Source organism: Myotis davidii, unplaced genomic scaffold (genome assembly GCF_000327345.1).
Source record: "Myotis davidii unplaced genomic scaffold, ASM32734v1 scaffold345, whole genome shotgun sequence".
NCBI lineage: Eukaryota > Metazoa > Chordata > Mammalia > Chiroptera > Vespertilionidae > Myotis > Myotis davidii.
The window spans coordinates 551,598-568,031 of record NW_006296540.1 but is presented as its reverse complement, the minus strand read 5'-3'; the positions used below and the strand labels follow the sequence as shown (position 1 = coordinate 568,031).

Below are 16,434 nucleotides of genomic sequence, written 5' to 3'. Positions count from 1 at the left end.
GTGGGAGATGCGGGAAGAGACTGCACAAAAATTGTGCACCTATGGATGAGGACAGTGGGTGGGGAGTGAGGGTGGAGGGTGGGGTGGGAACTGGGAGGAGGGGAGTTATGGGGGGAAAAAAGAGGAACAAATGTAATAATCTGAACAATAAAGATTTAATTAAAAAATAAAAAATAAAAATAAATTAAGAAAAGAATCCCCAGATTATGAACAATGGAATCAGTTGAGGTTAACTGCACAGTTCCAATAACGAGGTTACAGACTAATGCAGTGTCAGTGGACTGAAGTGGTAGCAGCAAATAAAGGCTCAGAAGTGAAAGAAAACTATAAAATTATGTCTATGCCCCCATCTCTTGTGATTGATTCAAATCTTAAAGGAATAAACAAAACACAAGTTTTTAGGCAGTGTACCAAGGTGTGACCCTAAATCGCACAACTCTAATAGGTGAGTATTACTACCTTTGGAAGCCATACCATAAAGCCCAGAAGCACAGTTACCAAGCTTCAATACCAGATCTAACTACGAAGCCTGTACTTTAAACCTCTAGGTCACACATGGGTGCAATCAGCAATATCCTCTAAAACAGTGGTTCTCAACCTGTGGGTCACAACCCCTTTGGGGGTCGAATGACCCTTTCACAGAGGTCGCCTAAGACCATCGGAAAACACATATCCTATATAATAAAAGACTAATATGCAAATAGACCAAAAGGCGGAACAACTGAACAACCAGTTGCTATGACATGCGCTGACCACCAGGGGGTGTGGGCGGAACATGGCGGGCATTGGCTGCGGCAGGATGGTGGAGCAGGTGAGAGGGGGTGCCAGACCAAAGAGTGGTGCCGGTCGCTGTCATCCAGGCAAGCCTCTGGTGGTTACTGAAAATTCTTTGCTCCCATGTGCCACAGTTCTGCCCGGTGCTCACACCTGCTGCCAGCGCCAGCTCCACTCATACCTGCTACTGGCGCTGGAGCTGCCGCTCACACCCGCTGCTGGTGCCTAGCACTGGCCCTGACTGCTCAGCGCCATCAGCGGGTGTGAGCAGTGGGTGTGAGCAGCGGCTGCCACCCCAATCACCCCTAAGGGCTTCACCTCCCGCTGCTCCTGAGGGGTTCTCGGGCAGTAGCTGCTGCTCGCACCCAGGTGCAAGTGGGCCAGCACCATCAGCATGTGGGAGCAGAAGCAGCAGGAGCAGGGCTGCCAGCAGACAGGGGACCTGGAGCCGCAGCCAGAGGGGCTGGGTGGGGGTGCGGAGGATGGGCCGAGATCCACCCCTGTGCCCACCGCAGCCTCATGGCCCACAGTTCCTTTTAAGGTGCATGAATTCATGCACTGAGCCCCTAGCTGAATATATAATTACATATTGTTTTTGTGATTAATCACTATGCTTTATGTTCAATTTGTAACAATGAAAATACATCCTGCATATCAGATATTTACATTACAATTCATAACAGTAGCAAAATTACAGTTATGAAGTAGCAACGAAAATAATTTTATAGTTGGGGGTCACCACAACATGAGGAACTGTATTAAAGGGTCGTGGCATTAGGAAGGTTGAGAACCACTGCTCTAAAAGGAAAGCAACTTGTTCTGATTACCTCCTGTGTGCCACATGTGAAACAGGGGTCTTCACACATCACTACTTTTACCTCCAAAGTAAACAAAAAATTTACTTATTAAGAAACATATGACAGTGAAAACTTGTTATACTTACCCTAACAACATACTGATAAATTATCACAAGACTGACGGCCATGGAAATGTTGGCAAGGAATGAGAGCATGAACAGATTCTTCAGCTCACGAATGAAGACCAAGAGAATTAAAAATGGAAGAAAGCAAAGCATATATATCCTTAGGTCAATACTTCTTCTCTCACATGGATTTGATGAATTGGTGCTATTCAAAACAAGCGCTTTACTCTCCAGGAATCCTTCATGAACCTACACAGGATTATTAAGAGAATAAGAGAGAGGATGGGAAAAAATTTCCATCAACTTATAGTCATAAAAGAAACTTATGATCTATACACTGAGTGATAAATTCCTTTACAATATTTACATTTTAAAAGATGCTCTAGTTTCCCAGAAATATATATATTAAATTTAAGGATATTAAAATAGGACACTCTTCTTTGCAAAATAATTTTTACCATACTGTGAACAGAAAAATGACTAGAAAATGATGAGGGTAGATTTACTAACTCATTTTGAAGTTTTATGACTAACCATGATGCTTCATTATCCTGCAAAGGCTTAATCTGTTTCTGAGACCATCAGAAGAGGAGGCTTATTGTCTAGAACGGCCACTGGTAGGCCACTTCAGCTTACTTTCTTCACAGCAGAAATCTCCAAGTGCCTCTTAGAAATGTACAGTAGCCCAAATAAAATTTAGAAATCATAGTAGATTTAAAACTGTTGTAAAAATCAATTGTTTTTACATGATCATCATATCCATAAGTATTTATTAAGAATCCACTAAATTCATGCATGGCCATATGTTAGACAGTAGATAAATTTTTGGTAAAGAAAAAACCTTCTTTAAGATAAGTCAACTTTACCTTAAAATTTATTCAGCCACTTTTATAAACTAATAATCCGTTTTCAAGAGATACAATGATTTATAGGATCCATGTATTAAAATGTGTCTTTGATTCAATTAATCACATAACCCAACTCACTAATATAGTAATGAAATGACAGAGAACTTTAAAAACAATTTTAAAAATTCACAGCAGAGATTGATCTTACCATAATTTAAAAACCAGTGAAAAGCAATTTGCCCCCAACACTGTACCCTCTTTTGAGCATAACTTATCAAGTTTCTGAATACATAAAATTTCAAGAACCAGATTCTATACTAATAAATAGCAAGTATTTTTATTTATTTATTTTTTAAATATACTTATAATTAATACTGATTTCAGAGAGGAAGGGAGATGGAGAGAGAGAGAAACATCAATGATGAGAGAGAATCATTGATCGGATGGATGCCTCCTGCACATCCCCTACTGGAGATAGAGCCTTCAACCCAGGCATATGCCCTTGGCTAGAATCGAACCTGGGACCCCTCAGTCTGCAGAATGAAGCTCTATCCACTGAGCCAAGCCAGCTAGGGCGAAGAGCAAGTATTTTTAATAGAGTACTTTCTATGTATCTATACAGCATCTCATTTAATTCTCAAGACAGCTCTCTGAGGTGGGTGATAGTATTAACTTCAATTTATAGTTGAGGAAACTGAGGTTTATGGAGGGTTAAAAAAAGCTTACATAATTTCAAGTCAGTAAGTGTTGGTTGGAGAATTCAAACCTAGGCTTGAGATTCCAGAATCTAGCTTGTAAGAGCTACATGTTGACCTGATAAAATACTGCCGCCCTGCCCAAGTAGCCACCTGGCTTCCCCTCCAACATCTCTCTCTCTACATAGATTAAGTATTAACAGGCCAACAAATCAGAAGTTCAGAACAGATTCTCATGTGATTAACAATTCAAGTGTTAACTTTAATTTTATACTTAATAATCCACATACAGTTTCACACATCTGTATAGCAAAATGTACAAATCATCTTCAACTGCAGGGAATATATCTACTAGTTTTAAATTACATAGGCAATTTCTTACTCATACTGGACTGTCAGGTTACACCATGCACCATGTAAGAAATGTATAGCTTACATTAACCTTGTAAGTGGCCATCAAAACTTTGTATTTTATTTTCTATCATTTGAAATAGAAGCTAAACTGGTAATCACAATACTTGGCTCTTAAGAAGACATTTTATTTGTTGACTCAATTTTCTCAGTAGCCAAATTATTTGGAGCCAAATACTTTTGCATCAAAGAAGTAACTCCAATAATCAGATTAGATATTGATCAAAGTTAGGTGCTAACAAGGATAGCTAGCAAGAGAAAAGCAGTTACATAACCAATTTTAAAAATGGTTTTTTGAATCATGAGGTGCTTGGGAATCTGAAATTAATTCTATCACAAATATCTTATAATTTAGTATTCTTTGGCAGAACAATGATTATAAAAATTTTCAGGATTAAAAAATAAAAGTATAGATACATACCTAGAGCAAGATTCAGGTAAACATTTGAGTCCTTTGGTGCCCTCTAGAGACAGAGATTGGCTATCTAATAGGACTTCCTATGATCTCACATGTTTACCAAAATGCAAAACACTGAAATAAATATTATAAAATAAAATTACTAAATTCAGTTGTTTCCAGTTAGAGCTCAAATTGACTAAAAATCACTACTTATTAACTTTTTTTTCAATTATTCAGTAATCTAATGGTTAAAATTCCAAAGCAGGTTATGTTTTTCAGCAAAGCTAAAATCAAAATCAAAGCCATAATACCCTACATTTGTATGCTGCTCGACAGTTTACAAAGGCTTTCACAACCCTTTTGTCAGCTGAACCTCACAATAAGGGAACAAGGGGAGCTTTTATTACTATTCCCATTTTACAAACAAGGAAACTGAGACTTGAGTAGGGATAAGGGGATCTTGCCCAATAAGTGCGTTAAAACTGAGAGAGTAGGGATTTGAATTCAGATCTTTTGACTCTAAAGTCCATACCAAATCTTTTTTTTTAAATCTAATATCCCTTCCCAACTCTTCATTTCTCATAAGGCCCATATATACTATTTCATCTCTCTGAAATGTTCTAGAGCAGTGGTTCCCAAACTTATTTGGCCTACCGCCCCCTTTCCAGAAAAAATATTACTCAGCACCTCCTGGAAATTATTTTTTTTTGAATTTTAATAGCAATTAAACAGAAAGATATATGTATTAATGTTTCTACCTTTTTCGTAAAATATAGTAAAGAGAGGTGTAAATTAGAAACATTGAAGTTTGAAATTATGAAACTATTTATTGAACTCAGAATAGAAAGGTAATACAAAAAAAGTTAAAACAAATGCACCTGTGGCCATCACCGCCCCCCTGGATCGCTGCAGCGCCCACCAGGGGGCGGTAGCGCCCACTTTGGGAATCACTGTTCTAGAGTATCTTAGAGTAAGAACCAAGAGGAGCTATAACTACAATGGACTAAATCATGGGGAGCACTATGGCTTTTTCACCTCCCAATTGTCCACAGTGGTGTAATGAGACAGCCATATGGCAGCTGCAGAGCAAGAGTTTCACACATCTGTATAGCAACTAAACCCTTCTTTAGTTTGATGAAATACTACACTTTCAATTTTATGTGGATTAAGGCGGTAATAATCTTACCGTTTTTAACTGTAACAGTAATAGTAATTGGTAAGGTTTGATCAACCTGTGTGTTGGTAAAGTTTGATCAAACTACCACAGACTGCTATCAGATGTGAGAGAGCGCCTCTGGAGAGTGGAAATCTCTGATGCTGCTGTTTCAGTGACCAGCTGTCTGCTGTGCCAAGGGGACATGTTCATCATTCCTTTCCATTTTTCTCAAGTTTCAATGTCTTTTCTTTTTCCATGTTGCCCTTTATTTCTCACAAGGCCTTTCATCTTTCTATCCATAACAGGCATTCCTCTTACCTCCCAGAGCATCACTTTTCTACCTGGTGTTCTAGCACTCATGCAAATGAGTTAAATTCTTCTATTTACCTTTGGAAGCAACTGATAGTATTTTGTAGGAGAACGTCACCAATCCTAAGCTTCAGATATTCATTTTATGTACTTTATATACTCTTTATGTCACACACACACACTCACAACTAAAATCAGACAGTGTTCTGTCCAGTGATGAGCAATGAATATACTGGGTGGCAGCTGTGTCAGACTTAAATTTCAACCTAATTTATATGACTTAGGGCACATTACTCACATATGGCAAGACTCAGTTTCCTCATTCATAAAATGAGCATAGTATTTACATTACATTACCGAGTAGTTGTAAAGATTAAATGATATGTCATAGCTTATAAATATAAAATTATAAGGCATCATTAGCATTATTCATAAACTCAAATCAAGCTTTTTGGTTGCTCTCTTAGGAGTTAATAAAAAAGATACAGTATACTACCATGTTGCACAATCCTAGAAAGGCATCATTTCCATTGTGTTCTACATAAATGATTGGTAAGATGATAGGTCTTATCAGTTCTTGACAATAAATAGCCTCTCAACTGAGTTAGTAGTCCTAGAAAATTACAACTTGTGAAGTTAACTACTTGCAAAATTAAAAGTACATCATCTATAATGAGTAATGCTAATGAAAGCATCAATTCTCTCTTTTATAAAAGGGGGTTTGATTCAATAAGTCTTTCCAACAATAGAAATCTAAGCCAGTGGCTTTAGCAAACTGTGGCCCAAAGACTAAATCCAGCCTATTTTTGGAAATACAATTTTATTGAAATACAGCCATACCTATTTGCTTATGTAGTGTTGTTTACGGCTGAATTGAGACAAAGGCCATATGGCCAGCAACACTGAAACACTGAAAATACTTATTATCTGGCCTTTTACAGAAAAGTTTGCCAATCCTTGGTCTAAATATAAAATATTCTTTTTTTTTTTTGGTGGTTTACTGTTTATTATTCTGTTCCTCCCCAGTTCCTCCTGCACATAGGGGGATCAAAATGTTAATGAAAAGATTCGTTATGATTTGGTATATGAAGTAAATCTTCTCTTCCATCCCACTTGCTTACTTATACTGTATGACACATTTATCAGTTCTTTTCTTTTTTTTTTTTTAGCAATAAAAAAATAAATAAAATAAAAAATAAAGTATTCTTTATAGTTAGAAAAATGAGTCAGATATACTTATATGTATACATACGGGTTCTTTAGAAAACAGTCACATTATAATTTTGCATTAAAATACCTAGAAGACAAGTACTACATATTACTATGTAAAATGCCTAGTATTGCACCATACACATGTGAATAATAAATTCTATTAATTAAAATAAAGAAAGAGCAGGGTGTAATGTAGGAATAATAAAGGCAAACTACCAGTGGAAGCACATAAAGCAATGTGCTCTGTCACTGTTTTGATAGAGGAGCTTTTTTATTTCAGTGCTTTGCATATTTGTTCAAATTGACAGTCTCTATTAAGACTGCAAACCACTTCCTCTTAGAGCAAATATTTACATATGGAGAAAATTAAAGAACACTGTACACCCCTGGACATAGCATCTTTTTAGACTATGGCAATAACTGTTGCATTTTAGTAATGTCCACTTTTGTACTTCACTCTTTAGGCCGCTGGCTAACGCCTTATATATGTCTTTATAAAACATCAACGTAAAGAATATGCTCCCGAACATCTGTGTACCTAAAATTTGAGTAGCTAAGACTCAGTAAATTATGTCCTGTTCTGATCCAAACGAACAAGCATTATTGATATAATGATGAGAAAAGTAAGATCAGCAATAGCAGAAATCCAACTAAAGAAAAATCTACGAAGAAACATAATTAATGAAAGAAACACATTTGCATATTTGGCCATGGCTTACTCAGAGGAAACATGATGCTATAATTATGGCATTGGAAGAAAATGATTTCAATAACTGGAGAAAAATACTTACTTGTTTCACATTTTCAGCTAAGAAGACAATATAAACACTACAGAATCCCAGCTGTGTTATCACCAGAAAAAAGTCAACCACACTCCTAAAAAGACAAACCCACAAATGAGTATTAATAAGAGCTGCTGAAATATCAATATATATTTTCTTTTTAACTACTTAAAAACATTGTAATAGTCTATATTCTTTTCCACATCCTTAAAATAAAAATTAAAATATTTATTTTCTACAAAAACCATACTGTTATGATCAGTATATCACTACAATTATTATTGAGCAAAAGAATGTTTCATTAAGTTAAAAGGCCAAAATTTTCCCATCACTTATTTCTGAAATTCAACAGTTTGTGAGTATATACTTATAAAATAATTTAATGAAAACATTTTTTCTTTTAGATTAAGCACAACTCTTCTACTTCTCAAGATATTTTTCAGATTAATCCAGTGTATTTCCCAAGCCTCCCAGCTTCATGTCATTTGCAAATATGATGAGCATACTCTCTACTATCTAATATGGAATAGGAGAGGACTAAGGGCATGGCCTGAATCATGCCATTGGAGACCTCTTCAATAGCTTAGCTCTGTTCTTATTTTCTAAAGAGATAATCTATAAAATTCCAGCTACATAAAATAGCGTAGGAGGAAGGGAAAGGGATATCACCAAATTAGCATTCTTTGGGTATGGCAGTTGATCAAGTCACAAATTTATCTACATGTTAATATATAGCCCACACTTCTCAATCTTTTTCATCCTTACTCGAGGATATTTTTATTGATTTTAGAGAGAGAATGGGGGGCGGGGGACATCAATGTAGGAGAGAAACATCAATCAGTTGCCTCCTGTATGTGCCCCAACTGGGGATCAAACTGGCAACTTAAGTATGTATCCTGAGCAGAATTCAAACCCACAACCTTTTTGGTGTACAGGACAACACTCAACCAACTGAACCACTAGGCCAGGCAATATTCTCAATTTTGTTCTGGGAACAATAAGTGACTACAATAGCATGCACCTATTAATTCACTATAGTCTCTCATCTGACCATCAATGTCAAGCTGCCAAATAATCTGGTCTACCAATCTACAGACCCTCCTTCTGCCATTTGAAACTAAAAAAGTCCTTTCCTATATCTTCATTCTGGCCCTATCTCTACAGTTCTCCATGGTTCTTCAGGTACCTCTTTTGGAAGTATTCTTGGTACCCTGAAATGAATTCAAGTTTCTTCTCTCTGATGAATTAATTTAAGTATTCCCCTTAAGGTCTCTTCATTCATCTTTGACTTTAGTATCCCACCAATAATCATTCCAACCACTTCTATGTGAAGCCATTCTTTTGATAGAAAAAACAGACACAGCTGCCTCTGGACTGGAGCAGGAGGAAGAAGATACGATTATTGGGGCAAATCCGTGGGGCCTGAAACTGTTTTCTTCCTTTTCCTACTCAGCATATCAAGAACTCTCAGCAGCTCATAAATACATCTAAACTCCTAAAAATCCCTAGAAAGGCCACATTTAACCATAAGCCATTAACACTATTCTTTTTCTTCTTTTAATTTTCATTGCACATATCATTTGTACCACACTCAGCATTCTGTTGATCACCTATGCTTATTTTTCCAGGGCTGTATTCATCTCACTTTGATTAACGATGTCCACCAATGATAGAGTTATATTTAACCAATAAGATAAGAATATCCTAAAATGCATACTTCAGATGTCTTCTAAGCATGTAGCTAAACAGCATAATTTTCTTTGAAATAATGAGATCACAACTTTTTTCTTTTCCTTGAAAAGTGATTGAACATGATTATATCATACTAGAGGCCCGATGCATGAAATTCATGCAAGAGTAGGCCTTCCTTCCCCCAGCTGCCAGCACCGGCTTCCCTCGCAGCCCCGGCTTAATCTGGAAGGACATCTGGTCTAATTAGCATATTATGCTTTTATTAGTATAGAAGTTTGCCAGGTGCTTCATAAATATTATTTAAACTACTGTAGTAAGCTTGTGAAGCAAGTATTATTATAAACTCATTTGATAGTGAGAAAACTAAAACAAAATAATTTGTCCAGGGTCATAAAATTGAAAAATGGCCAAAACCGGTTTGGCTCAGTGGATAGAGCGTCGGCCTGCGGACTGAGGGTCCCGGGTTCGATTCCGGTCAAGGGCATGTACCTGGGTTGCGGGCACATCCCCAGTAGGAGATGTGCAGGAGGCAGCTGGTAGATGTTTCTCTCTCATCGATGTTTCTGACTATCTCTCTCCCTTCCTCGCTGTAAAAAATCAATAAAATATATTTTTTTAAAAAATTGAAAAATGGTAGAGTTGAGATCTGATCCCAAGTCTGTCTAACTTTAAGATTATGTTTACTCCCCCAACGTTAGCATACTTTTATTCATGTATAAATTAACAGCATTTATAGGTTAAAGTACTTAAAATTCATGTAATTTCAATAACCAGACATTAATAATATAGCAAGCACTTACCGTCCCCATGCTGCTTGCTTCTGAAGACAACTCCAAGGACTTACTTCCATAGCAAAGCTCACAGTGTCACTATAGCCTAATGTTGACTTTTTAAACCTGTAAGTTAATGACATACATGTGAAAAAAAATTCCAGTAGGTTCATAAATCCTTCCCTTTAAAAGACATCAAATAAATGGGAATTAATGACTATAGGGCTATTCCCTTACAGTTTTTTTGAAATTTCAAGATCTGCATAAAGTATGTCTCATGAAATTTAAAAATTTTATCTGTCCTTATTACCAATATATTAGTTTTATCTACTGTTGAAGTTTATATATTTGTAGAATTCATATAACAATAGTTGTGCTTCACGGATTTAAATATTTCAATTACCTAAAAACACTGTTCATGCTTAAATTATTCCATTCTTAGAATAGCATTACTTAATACATCTGTACAGGGCTTTACAATATATTTTCACATAACTTATCTTCTTTAATCCTCAAAGTAGCCCCATGAGGTAGGTATTATTTCCTCTTTCCCACTTTTCTTTCAAGTATACATTGTTATTTAAAAATTATAAATGACTTGCCCACAGTTTTAAGAACATTTAAAACAACAAGAGTTAAAGATTAGAATATTAGTTTACTATTCCTAGCCAGTTTGGCTCAGTCAAGGGCCATGTTGTAGGCTCAATCCACAGCCCCATTAGGGCACGTGCAGGAGACAAGCAATCGACATGTCACTTTCACATCAATGTTTCTCTCTGTGTGTCTCTCCCTGTACCTTCCAATCTCTCTAAAAAATAATCAATGGAAAAATACCCTTGGGTGAGGATTAACAAGAATAACAAAGAATTTTAGTTTACTAGAATAGACAATATTTATTTCTTAAAAGTGGTCCATTGTAAAGTAGAAGTATTTCATGATAAAAGATAAAGAAAAAAGAATATTTTATGGACTATCTACCAATCCACATATCAGCAAAGAACACTAAAGTCACTATACCCCAAACTGAATTACTAACAAATTGGAGATCATTACACTATAACTAAAAACAGTACTGCTTCCTCCATTTCCCCATATATCTTTCCTGATTTTCTCATTTACACTAAATAAAAGAAACCATTCTACGACTGATAGGGCAATATATTTATTTAATTTATTTTGAGAGAGAGAGAGAAAGAGAGAAACATCAATTTGTTGTTCCACTTATTTATGCATTCATTGATTGCTTCTTGTATGTGCCCTGACTGGAAATTGAACCTGCAACCTTGGTGTGTCAGGATGACACTGTAACTAACTGAGCTACCCAGCTAAGGCCAATAAGGCTATATTTCACTTTATCATTTTTTGTTAATCATCACCCGAAGATATTTTTTCCACTGATAATTAGAGAGAGTGGAAGGGAAAGAAGGAAGGGGAGGGAGGAGAGGGAGGGGGAGGAAAAAGGAAAGGAGATGGGGAGAGAGAGCATAAGAAATAGAAACAACGATGTGAGAGAGACACATTGATTGGTTGCCTCCTACAAGAGCCCCAACCAGGGCTGGGGATCGAACCTACAACCCAGGTACATGTCCTTGAAATCGGGTCCACAAGCCTTTGGTGCATGGGCCTTTGCTCTAACCACTATACAACATGGGCTAGAGCAAGGCTATATTTTAAAATAAGTAAATATATACTGACCAGATTTCAACCATATGAAATGCTACCATTTTCCAAATTCATTATCTTAAACTTGTCTATATAACAGATTACAGAAAATACAACTGCTAGTTGCAAAGCAGTGTAGAAATGTAAGACTATCTATTGCTTTAAATAATTACACAGCTTCAAAATAAATAGACTTAATGAATCCACATTTACCTCTGACAGAGAAAGTGACTGCAACGCACCAAAATGTGCATACAGTGAACAGAAATAATTCCTATAAACACAAGGCTGATTGGTCCAAGCTGTAGGGGAAAAATTATAAGGTTGACATATTTAAGTTTAACAAAATTTAAGTTGCCTTATAAGCAATAAGACAAAAAACTATGCATTTGCCAATAAATATTTGTTGGACAAAATGATTAAATATTTTTAATGGGAAAACTAATAAACTGGATATAGGAAGAATTCCAGTAATACTTAAATTACCACATATAATTCCATCTTATCAACTTAGCTGTCTAAACCTATGAATACAGAGTACAGCTAGATATGCAACAAAGTAGGACGGAATACATATTATTTAACATGAGGCAGCAAGTCTATCACTACCAGTGCCCCACCAAAATAATTACATGCAACTATGAATCATTATCTAAATCAGCGGTCGCCAACCTTGCGGACCTCACAGACCACCAGTGGTACGCAGACCACCTGTTGGCGACTGCTGAATGACTAAAACAGCACTCTTATCAATCTGGCATTGTGGGCAATCCATTTCTTCTACAGACCGCTTATTGAGCACTTACTATGTGTGAGGAACTGTGCCTAGAAAATAATTACTTGAAAAAATGGTACATAAACTTCAAGTATTTATTACTAAAATTAAAGTTATTCTTGGGTTGCTGAGACACAGACAAAATATTGCCAAAGTTCATTTTATAATTAGAAAATTTAAGTTTCTCTAAATTAGAGTGAACAAAGTCAAATGCAGAGAAAGATGATATTAAAATTGTTTTTTAGAAAACTAGTCATTTAAAAAAGGGTTAAATATAATTTCATCACTTCTTAAGTGAATTCTCTCCTATCTAAAGTCTCTGCAACAACTATAATAATTGGTTCTAATACTTAAATATTTGTTTTCAAAACATGTTATTCCTTTTCTTAACTATTGTTCTTGAAATCTGAAAACTACATATTTTATTCTGAATCTAAAAAACTATAAGTTCACTAATACAAATAATCTTCTCTATAAATAAATGTGCTGACATGTGTACACTGCTTACTAGGAAAATCCAAGAATAATAAGATATTAAACATACCTGTAAACTCAAATACTAGTTTAGGATCTTTCTGTCAAATAATACATATTACTAATTAAGTAGAAATGAAAAGAGTAATTAACTGTCATTTTTGGTTAGATACTATTATCATAATTGGCATAACTTTATCAATACAATGGCTGAATGATTATTTGTCACCTGACCATGTTTTAGTTGACTAGGTCAGATGTTAATTTGTGGTAATCTTTGCTGTAAGTGAAGACTGATAGCTGTGAGTAACTACAGAGCACAATGATAAGTCTTACCACGATGCCTGCATTTTTTATGGCCAATGGAAGTCCTAAAAGGCCAGTTCCAATATTTCCTTTAAGAAGATGCATAAGAGTTTGTACAAATCTGAAAAGTAAAAGTTGTAGGATTTAAACATTTTAGAACAAAAGCTATTAAAATCACATGATCATGGTTTTAGCATTAGGAGATAACTAAAAATTAATCTAGGCAAGGAATCAACATTTCCATTCAACCAGAAGTTAAATGGGCCAGAAGTCATATTTGGTTCAAGTCCCATCTTTGCCATTTAAAAGTAAAATACAACTGACTGAATTTTTTAATAGTGGTTTTAATTTATTTTCCCAAAAAAAGAGTTCTCAACACTACCTAAGAACTTGACCAGAAAAATAAAATAAAGAATAAAAATACAATAAAAGTAAAATACCTAGGATTATTATGGAGGCTAAATGAGATATTTCAGTAAAATTATTTTTGTACATATCTATAATAATAAAAGCATAATATGCTAATTAGACCAGATGTCCTTCTGGATATCCTTCCTTCCAGACAAAGCCGCAGCAGGCGGGGGCCGGGGCCAAGGCCCTTGCACAAATTTCATGCATTGGGCCTCTAGTTAAACTAATAAAGAAAAGGTAATTTTTTCATAAGACTCTTAGCTGCTATAATATTCAGAACAATATTGAAGATTATATAGCTAGGTTGGTAAGATAGCAATTTACTGACATTGTCTATGTAATTATGGTACTAAACATATTTGATCTATGATCTATGATGAACATAAGAGGAAGTTAATTAAAAGAAAAAACATACAAGTTTTAAAACAATGTGTATCATCAGGTAAGATAAATACTGGTTAACTTTTAGACTATGAACTCCCTAAAGCAGTAGTAGGCAAACTGCAGCCCACGAGCCATATGTGGCTCTTTGGCCCCTTGAGTGTGGCCCTTCCACAAAATACCGACTTCTGTGCATGGGTCACGAAGTTTCAATTGCACTGTATGTGCGCACCCGCACGTGGTATTTTGTGGAAGAGCCACACTCAAGGGGCCAAAGAGCAGCATGTGGCTCGCGAGCCACAGTTTGCTGACCACTACCCTAAGGGGTTTCACTTAAGAAAAGTTTCCTCTTAACAGGCATTTGAAGGAGGTCTCTTGACCAAGAAAAAAATAAACTAGGAAGACTAGCACAAACTTTAAACTTGGGAAATAAAAATGCTTACAATTTTTTAGTTTATGCTATTCTTTTCTTATCAATTAAAACATTACTTTGCTAAATCATTAATTACTCCTAGAATAAGAACTCACTCAAATCTATTAATGATAAAATAAGAAAAGTTTTAAAAAGTTCAACTGCATAACGAAGGGTTTACTACCTACCTTCCACGATCTAACTCCTATTTCAGAAGTAACTTCTCTTAAAATTTATATCCTCTCAATCAGATCTTCCTTCAAGATCCATAACCTTTGATTTGTATCATCATTGGAGTAATTCCTATACACTACTCTGTAATTTAGATGTATTTTTTCTTTCCCAAATAGATTATCAACACCTTGAGGGCGGGAACTATGTCTTATTCATCTTTGTGTCTTCTGTACTATCTAGTAGGGCCCCTCGCCCATAGAAGATTACAAAGTATATACTGAATGAAAAGGAGACATGTAAACCATAACACTTACGAAATGCCCTCTTGATCATCAAGCTGGTAATGCTTCTGAACAGGTAGGAGCTCTTGCTCATGTTCTTCATCTGATGTCCCATCGAAATTCTGCTCATTTATTAAGGGCCTCATTACATCCATATCTTTAAAGAGAAAAACAAAGAACTCCACTATTATTTTTAAAAGTGGGATAAAGCTAGTATAAATTAATTTTTAAGTAGTATATACCACTGGTACTCACCTTTACTATTTCTACCGTAAGTTAATGCACATTAGTATCCTGAGTTTTAGTATATTTAAAAATAAACAACTAGACTCATTTGCTGGACATTTTGTTTGGACTAAGCAGTGCAAAATGAAAAGCATAAGTATTCAATGCAAAATGTTTTCTGCTTTGACTACATGAGGTTTACAGTAAAGGTCACAGAATTATGAAAAATGTGAAGAAATAACAAAATGAATTTTTATCTCGTTAGCTGCAAATCATACTATATATACAAGTAATCATATTTTTAAATACTTAAAATTATAAGTCCATTCCAACCATTACATTTTTAGAACCAAAATTTGCACTTATATATAGCAATTTTTAGCATGATTTTGCTCCTTTCAGGGAGAAAAGCAACACTAGCCATCACTTTCTGTCCTGTTCTAGTAAAATTTACTAAATTCAGATTTATTGAGATGACTGTTATGCATTAGTAAAGTCTGAAGTACAGGATAGTTTAAGGACTTGTTTGTTCCATTCAAATACAATAAATCTACATAACAAAGAGCTGAGGCAAACAAAATGATTTAGTTGGGAATGACTGACATAACTTTTAAAACTTTTTATTTTTGAATACTTTCAAATTTACATTAAATTTTCAAGAATAGTACAAAACTCCTATGTATCCTTTACAGACACCAATTTTTAACACCTTTCCTATCAGTTAGTAGAGAATGCATACAAGTAAAATGGACCATTACTAGTATAAAACGATGTGTTAAAAACTCTGTTATAGGGGGATTGTAGGATGCTCTGGGACACTTAGGAGAGAGACTTAAGCCTGATTTGGGGTTCAGGAAGGTTGAGCCTGTAATTTTACACGGGATAGTCACTGAGAAAGAGGACCTGAGGAGGGGTGAGAGTGAACACTGTAGCTGTCTCAGGGAAGAGCAATCAGGCAGTGGGAACAACAAAGGCAAAGGCTCCAGCGATGTGGAGAGTCTGGTGTGTTAAGTAGGAAGGAGGCCAGAGTAGCCAGAGAGGAGCGAGCAAGGGGAGTGCAGTGGGAAAGGAGATCAGAGCACTACAAAGAGCTGACGGTATACAGCCTTGTAGACCACACCAAGGACATGAAGGCCACTAGAGCAGTGCTGACCAGCAGACATACAATGTGAGCCACAAACATAATTTAAATTGTCTAATAACCATATTTCTTAAAAAGGAAAACAGCAGATAGAGAAAACTAAGATGGCGGCAGAGATAAACACCGGGAAATTAATGCCGCTCACAACAATTGATTAATACCTCAGAGAAACAATACGGACTTCATCCAGAACCATAGGAAGCCTGGCTGACTGTAAACTC

The 16,434-nt window shown here is 35.8% G+C and overlaps 1 protein-coding gene across 1 annotated transcript in view; it reads right to left on the bottom strand.

Annotated features, from left to right (window-relative positions):
* Positions 1-15,011, bottom strand: part of SLC36A4 (solute carrier family 36 (proton/amino acid symporter), member 4) — a 21,380-nt gene extending 6,369 nt beyond the window's left edge. Inside the window, exons 1-6 of the mRNA XM_015569268.1 lie at positions 14,881-15,011; positions 13,219-13,309; positions 11,847-11,935; positions 10,002-10,097; positions 7,519-7,603; positions 1,718-1,945 (exon numbers count right to left, since the gene is read on the bottom strand). Coding sequence (XP_015424754.1) covers positions 1,718-1,945; positions 7,519-7,603; positions 10,002-10,097; positions 11,847-11,935; positions 13,219-13,309; positions 14,881-15,002 — 711 coding nt within the window. The 5' untranslated portion in view covers positions 15,003-15,011. The remainder of the gene's footprint in view (positions 1-1,717; positions 1,946-7,518; positions 7,604-10,001; positions 10,098-11,846; positions 11,936-13,218; positions 13,310-14,880) is intronic.
* Between the last annotated feature and the right edge of the window lie 1,423 nt (positions 15,012-16,434).